Here is a 7,838-nt window from a genome sequence, read left to right on the forward strand (position 1 = left end):
AAAAATTGAAAAAACAAATTAGAGTGGTCGGTGTTCTGTAGTAGCGGATCTGGACAATGTTTACGTTTTCAAATGGCGCTCGCGCTCGCCCAGTTTAAACAATTATGAATACGACATTCTGTTTTTAATAAAAAATATATACGTTTTCATGAAAAAAAAAAAAAAAAAAAAAAATTCCCATTTTCATTAAATAGAAACAAATAAACAATTACAGATATGTAATTTATTTTATTTACTTTTCATAGTTCTTTCCGGAAGTAATTAATAACTAGTTTAATTGGGTTTGTATTACTGTACATAGATTCGAAAAAGTTGTCAAACAAATATAACAAATGTTATCAAAAGGCAAGATAAGTTACTTTTCTACCTAACTGGATAATTTTTTAGTGTTTTTATTTAATATAACATGTTTATTCAGCTCGAAAAACAGTGTTTACCGATGTATTCGAACATTGCAAATGGCGGGGCAGAGGGCACTCTCTGGTAAACACGGTCAGCTTTTCTTTTTTTTTTTTTTTTAATTCAATTTTCACCCCAAACAAGGCACAGTGCCACTTTGAAGCAGGGGGCGGTACTGGTCGCGATTAGAGTTCCCTGCCGAACACCCTAAAAAAAACACTGACTTCTCCCCACCGTTTAGTTACTATGGCAACTAAAACATGTCCTTTCCTTTGCTCATGCGTGGGGAGAAGTCAGTGTTTTTTTTAGGGTGTTCGGCAGGGAACTCTAATCGCGACCAGTACCCAGGGGGGCTACTATCAGGGACTTAATTAGCAGGGGGCATTATGAAGAGAGATGAGTAGAAAGATGTTTGTTCACATTACACTTGAACTTCTGCATATCAGTACAGTTGGGAAAGCAGAATCCCGGAAGGGAGTTCCAAAGACCTGCAGTTCTGGGGGAAGAAACTATTGGAGTAAAAGGCTTTCTTGTACCTAAGGATCTCTACTGTAAAGGGATGAGACTTAGTAGCTTGTCGGATTTGTCGGGGGTAGTTACGTCGAGGAAGTACAAGTGTTTGCAGTTCGTCAGAGCATTCACCATTTAAGTATTTGTAGAACAGGCAGAGGGATGCAACATCTCGTCGATGGGACAGAGGCTGAAGCCTAGATGACAGTTCAGGACCTATCAGGTTGGCGACTCTTTTGAACCCTGTCCAGGAGCGAGAGACAAAAGCAGCAGATGCACCAACCCAGATGTGACAACAGTACTCCATGCATGGGCGAATGGTGGCCTTATACTGTCAGGCGTAAGTAGCTTGGGAAAAATGAATTAAAACTAAAAAATATTCTTAGAAACTCGCTCAATATGTTACCATTCGGTGAGTTTTTAAAAGTATTGTGTATTTTTTTTTTTTTTTTTTTTAGTTTTAACTCGTTTTCCCAAGCTTATCGTGTTTACCAGCGAGTGCCCACTACCCCGCCATTTGCAATTTTCAGATTGCATCGGTAAACATTGTATGTTTTTCGAGCTAATAAACATGTTACATTAAATAAAAACACTAAAAAAATGATCCATTTTTGGTAGAAAAGTAACTTATCTTGCCTTTGATAATATTTGTTATATATTTGTTTTGACAACTTTTTCGGATCTATGTGTACAGAGTAATACAACCCCGTTTAATTTTTTTTTTTTTTTTTTTTTGTTATTTCCTACTTTAGCCATATTTTAAAATATGGATATTCCCTCCGATTCTAAAGACAGGTGCTCCCCTCCAAAATGGCTTCTCCATTTTCAGCGATAAACTGTAGAAGTACCAATTTTTTGGTAAGTTTATTTATGGCTTTTAAAGTGGGAGATCACTTTTCGGTAAATTATAACGTTTGAATTGAACCTGAAACTTTAATAGCGGTGCCAAAAATGCATAAGCACCTTTGGGTTTTTTTCTTTTTTTTTACATTTGAATTGACACCTTAGTTGCAATGTGACCCCCCTCGTTAAAAGTCATTTAATAAACTTTACCAAATTATTTCCTGCTAATAAGTTTGTTATCGACGGTGATCCGCAAAAAATAAGAAAGCGTGAAAAGGAATTAATTTTACGGCATGGGAGGGAAAGCTCGTTCAGGTCCACCAAAAATGTTTAATCGTGGCTATATCTAGGTAGCACTGGTAGCAGTTGTTTAATACGAAAAAAAAAAAAATATGATGCTTGCTCAATACAATTAAGGGTGGATATTTGGAATATGTCATTTCATTTTGCGTTTTTGAGGAGGTGCGTTGTACACCTAGTTGTATGTACCCGCGGATAATTGTACTTCCACAAGTATTAAAGGGTTTCAGAAAGTCATGGTCAAACAAACTAGTTATATATATATATATATATATATATATATAAAATATTGCAACCGGTTTGTTGTGGGTGGAGCATTGTAGCGTATGAGGTGATTATATGATGGTCACAAACTGGGGGGGGGGGGTTTCGTTGCAGAATAAAGAGACAAGCGTTTTGTTTTTTTTTTTGTTTTTTAATGTGGGGAGTAATTATTTAGTTTTAAAAAGGAGTTTGCAAGTGCATGCAGAAGCATAGGCCTAATATTTTACTGAAAAACAGATGATTAAAAATAAAGGCAAGACTGTAGTTTAGGTGGGAAAATAATCTCGAACCCTTTATCACATAAAAGGAACTAATTTCCCTAATCACCGATACATTACTATGTCAATAATATAGGTATTTCAGAAGTTGTTTTTGAAAACAACTTAAAGAAGCCCAACTTTTTACTTATTTTAAAACGTTTCACGATCTTTTTTTCACGATATCTTTCTTTTCTCATTTTTTACTTCTTTATTTTAACATTTTTTAATTTTAAACAGAACGTTCCACGATATCTTAAGCACCTTTTTTTAGCACGGTAACAAAAATACATAAGTACCGAAGGTTTTATAATTAATAAATTTAAATTTGAAATAGAGAAATAATAAATTGCAAGAGATTACGCGTGTTTAATATTAATTTGTATCGTTTATAACTACTCACGTAATTTAATAATAATCACGCGATTCAATTTTTAATTAAAAAAATACTGTTTAAACTTAAAAAAGTCTGATAATTTATTATTTCTATTTATGTATTGTTTATCAATAAGGTACTAGTGCACTGCATAGTCTAGAGCGATCCGGACGTAAATAACGTTATATTTAAAAGGCCATTCTTAATATGGGGAGGGGAGAGTGTTTTGTACATATTCAACCTTACAATTGAATAAAAAACATATAAAACTTGAATTAAACTTGGAAATACGATTTAAAAAATAGCGTGGATAGGTATTCATTGTGTAAAAAAAAAAAAAAAAAAAAAAAAAAACTGAACATATAAGACATTTAAATATGAATAGAACTTTTCATAATTGTAACCTACGAAAACCTTTTTTATTTTAATTAAAAGCAATATAAAAAGAATTTTTTTTTTTTAAATTGTTTTCAAAAACAACTTCTGAAATACCAATATTGTTTATATATTATTGACATAGTAACGTACCGGTGATTAGGGAAATTAGTTCCTTTTATGTGATAAAGGGTTCGAGATTATTTTTCCACCTAAACTCCAGTCTTGCCAAAATAAATGTTTATGAGATAGTTTTAGAATAAACTTTCTGAGAAAAAGTTCATAAATGGAAGGGTAAGTTAATGCGTAACTGCCCAGTAACAAACACCGTGACAGCGAATTAACCCTAACCCTAACCCCAACCCTAACCCTAACCCTAACCCTAAACCCTAACGCTGTCACGGTGTTTGTATAATAATACCGAAATAAACAGGTTCTTTTAATACATTATTTACATTGCAAATGCTTAATTTTTGGTACTTGTCCAGTATTCAACCTCGTTAAAAATACAGAAAATTCTGTATTTGTTAATTAAATTCAGAGGAAAACAAAAAAAAAGCTTTCATGTACGTCCCTGTCACTGAACGATTTCATTTTTTTTTTTTTTTTTTTTTTTTCCTTAGTCATGTGAAAAAAATGACTGTGCAATTTCAGCATGGTAGAAGGGGTATATGTAATAATAAAAAAAAAATAAATAAATAAAAAATAAAAAAAAAAATACAAATAACAAACTAGATGTGATAAAGTTTCCGTCGTTTTTTAAGGACCCGGTTTCAATATTGTACCCTTTATCGGATTCTATAAAGACAATATTAGCAATTGAGGGGGGGGGTCATATAAGTACAAAATAAGTTTACTTCTGTTATTGCACTATTTTTTTTATTTTAATAGTAATAAAAAAAGTTTTACGATATCTTTTATATTAAATTGTTAAGTAGAGAATTAGAAAACACCCGTGTTAAGAATGGCTTTCTAAACAAGATTAGTATTAGTTAATAACAAATTTATTGGTATAAAAAAAAAGTTACATTAAATTACAGTTACATAGAGTGGGGGGGGATCTCGCGTCGGAGGCACCTATAGTATTATTTACCACCCAAAACCAACTTTAAAAGTAAAACATTTGAAACAAGTATTTAAAGATGTTAAGCTTAATTGATACTTATGCACTTATTGTACCGTGCTAAAACATTTAGAAAGCCATTTTTAATATGGGGGGGTACTTTTCACCTAATAAGATATTGCAAAACTTAAATACTATTTTTTTTTTAAATAGCGCGATGCATAAGCATCGTTAAATTAACTAAATTTAAAAGCAAAAGAATTAATTTCAAAAATAAAAAATAAATTTTTTTACCTTAATTATGACCAATAATAGCAATAGTAAAAAAACATAGGATTTTTGTGTTGGTAATAAACATACACTCCTCCGCCGAAAATTCATCATGATCTTCTTGTTTTTCAATTGATGTCGATTTTCTTTTTTATTAATTTTTACGTCAATGGAAAAATAATCTTCTGAAAAATATTTCCTCAATATTTCCAGTCATTTAGTCGAGGGGTCGTCGTGTTTATGGAGGGAGCTTTCCACCATGAAGGCAACGGAAGAACTGAAGGAATAAAGTACAAAACAGTCATTGTCACGTGACCGCGTTACGTTTCGTCAGGCCACCGGCTTCGGATCATTACAAAACACGGATTGGCTACTGGAACTACTGTATCACCAATGATAAGGGAATAGAATTATCTCCGTTTGCGTTTTATTTTAATCTCCTCTCTATCTATAAAGTTAGATATGTTTTTATGTTCATATTTTGCTGTGTACAAGATTTAACCCTGTACTAATTAACCGATCATTATGATTTTTTGGAACACAGCTGTTAGATGTAACAGGTCTAAGTGTGCTATATTTAGTTTAATGTAGTTCTATGCTATAAGCGTAAAAAGGGGAGGGGAGTATGAAAAATCAGATGTTTTCGATTTGTGAAATTTTAACACTAAATTAATAAATATTCCTCAAATGTCAGTTTCTTTGGGACATTTTAAATGATTTTTAGAGGGAGGGGCATAATATTAGCACACACTCTCATCTGAAAATTCCAATATTTCAAATTTGAATTTATCTATAGTTATTAGGCATCAATTAAGCCAGATTACAATATATATATATATATATATATATATATATATATATATATATATATATATATAGAGAGAGAGAGAGAGAGAGAGAGAGAGAGACAAAGTTGAAGTGAAAAAGTGGAAGATCTAAAGTTCAACCTTTCATCAAGTTGTTGTGCAGGCTTTATCAAGTGAGAAAAGGCTAAAAGTGACACAGAACAAGAGGATCTGCTGAGGTAAACAAGTCAATAAAGGTTGCAGAAAGGGGGATAAGGGAGAAACCTCTTCAGCCCATGACATTTCGAAGCTTAATGCTTCTCGTCAGAGAGGAGAAAAGGCCGGCATTTTACAAATACAAGGGTAAAAAAAAAACAACACTGACTTTATAAATATTCAAATAAGAAATGGAAAAAAAATTTGTGGGGAGGATAATATGATGGAGAGAGAAGAGCAAGAAGGAAGCAATAAATATCAAACGGATTTTAAAGAGATGCAGTATTAGTCCAAAAGGATCGCGCACAAATCAGCTATTTTAAATTGTAGAAAAATTTAAACTATTATATAAAAGGAATTTGTGTGTGTGTGTGTGTGTGTGTGTGTGTGTGTGTGTGTGTGTGTGTGTGTGTGTGTGAATTCGTTGCCTATGAACTTGAAAACAACTAGGTCGATTTTTATCAAATTTCACACTAAGGTACTCTATGTACCTGGCAGTGTTCTTAAATAGTTTTTTTTTTTTTACATGGAGTCACAACTTATCAAATCAGAGGAGCCACTTGAGGATAAGGGTTAATGAGTGCACGGTAGTCAATGGAGCAATATGTTAGTAATCATATTGGAATGTTTTCAATAAGTGTCAATAATCGATAATCAAAATAATCCGATGAAAGAAAGAACAGTCAATTTTGACCAACGTTAACACCTTACACAGCCTAATATCACAAATGCATCAACAGTAGGTTAAAATCCGAAAATTGGAAGAGAAGCTGCAAATAGCTTATAATATGTTTCCATTACGCCATTTTGAATTTTAGAATTTAGACTTCTATATTCAAAATGGTGTAATGGAAACATATTATAAGGTTGTCTTCCAATTGTCGGATTTTAATCATGTCAAAACGCACTTTATTTCCGGTACTCATGCAGAAAGTGATCCGTGCTGAAATAATAACGTTATTATTTAAAAAGCCATTCTTAACATAGAGAGGGGAAGGTGTTTTGTACCTATTCTGTACTTTAACCTTGCAACTGAATAAAAAACATATCATAAAACTTTAATTAAACATGGAAATACAATTTGAAAAATAGCGCGGATCACTCTCTGCATTAGCACCTTATTTCCTTTTAATGGATTGATTGTTTCTATGTCTGCTGATGAGTTAAGGGCATAATAGATTCACTGATTGATATAATAATTAACTGATTGATTTTGTGCTATGAAATAGATACTGTCAGGAATTGTAAATGTCAACTGGGGGCTTCTTCCTCAATTTTATCATCCTGAAGAAGTCCCCTGAAAATGGGACGAAACGTTAATATTTTTCCTATTTCTTTTTCCTTTCTTTTTTACCCATAACCTCAAATCATCATATTTATTATAAGAGAGAGATAGCCACAGCCAAGAGAAGGTATTCCAAAGTCATCAGAAAACACATTGAGTCACAGAAATTAGGAACTCGTGATTTCTGGAAAATTTATACAGTGTAGTAAATCATAGGCCATCAACAATTCCCCCACTATTCAATAACATTGAGATTGTTTGCACAGCAACCAAAAAGGCAAATCTGCTTGCCCAACATTTTGCCTCCAACTCCACTTTATACCCAACAGGCCACCCCTTCCTAAATTACCCTATGCAGACAGTAGCCACACTCAAAGATCTGAAAATCACCCCTTCCCTTGTTCATGATGCCATAATAAATCTAGATGCCTCTAAGACATGTGAGCCTTATCTTATCCCTACTGTACTGTTAAAAGAAAAAAAAATGCTCCGCTAAAGTTGCTCTGGTTCTCTCCAAGCTCTACAATAAATGCCTTAATGAATCTTGCTTTCCCGGCTGCTGTAAAATTGCTTCTGTCGTATCAGTTTACAAGAATTCTGGTGAAAGAACTGACCAACTCCTCCTTCTTTTCACCAAAATCTTGGAGTTTTTAATCAATCGAGCACTAGTTCACCATCTCACAGAAAATAAAATTTTATCCCGCTGACAGTATAGATTTAGACTGTTCTACTGTGGATATCCTAACTGTAATCTCTGAACATATATACCAACTCCTGCATATGGTAGGAGAAGCTAGGTCAGTAGTCCTAGACACATCTAAGGCATTTGACAGGGTTTGGCACTATGGTCTTCTCATGAAAATCAAATCCTATTGTATTGCTGGACGTATACTTA

At 33.1% G+C, this 7,838-nt stretch overlaps 1 protein-coding gene across 1 annotated transcript in view; it reads right to left on the bottom strand.

The window, feature by feature from the left end:
* LOC145294071 (NPC intracellular cholesterol transporter 1-like) overlaps window positions 1–5,008 on the bottom strand; it is an 84,705-nt gene extending 79,697 nt beyond the window's left edge. Inside the window, exon 1 of the mRNA XM_080141073.1 lies at window positions 4,682–5,008. Coding sequence (XP_079997199.1) covers window positions 4,682–4,771 — 90 coding nt within the window. The 5' untranslated portion in view covers window positions 4,772–5,008. The remainder of the gene's footprint in view (window positions 1–4,681) is intronic.
* Window positions 5,009–7,838: the final 2,830 nt, after the last annotated feature.

This window comes from Euprymna scolopes, chromosome 15 (genome assembly GCF_053919585.1).
Source record: "Euprymna scolopes isolate OS-2025 chromosome 15, ASM5391958v1, whole genome shotgun sequence".
Lineage (NCBI taxonomy): Eukaryota > Metazoa > Mollusca > Cephalopoda > Sepiida > Sepiolidae > Euprymna > Euprymna scolopes.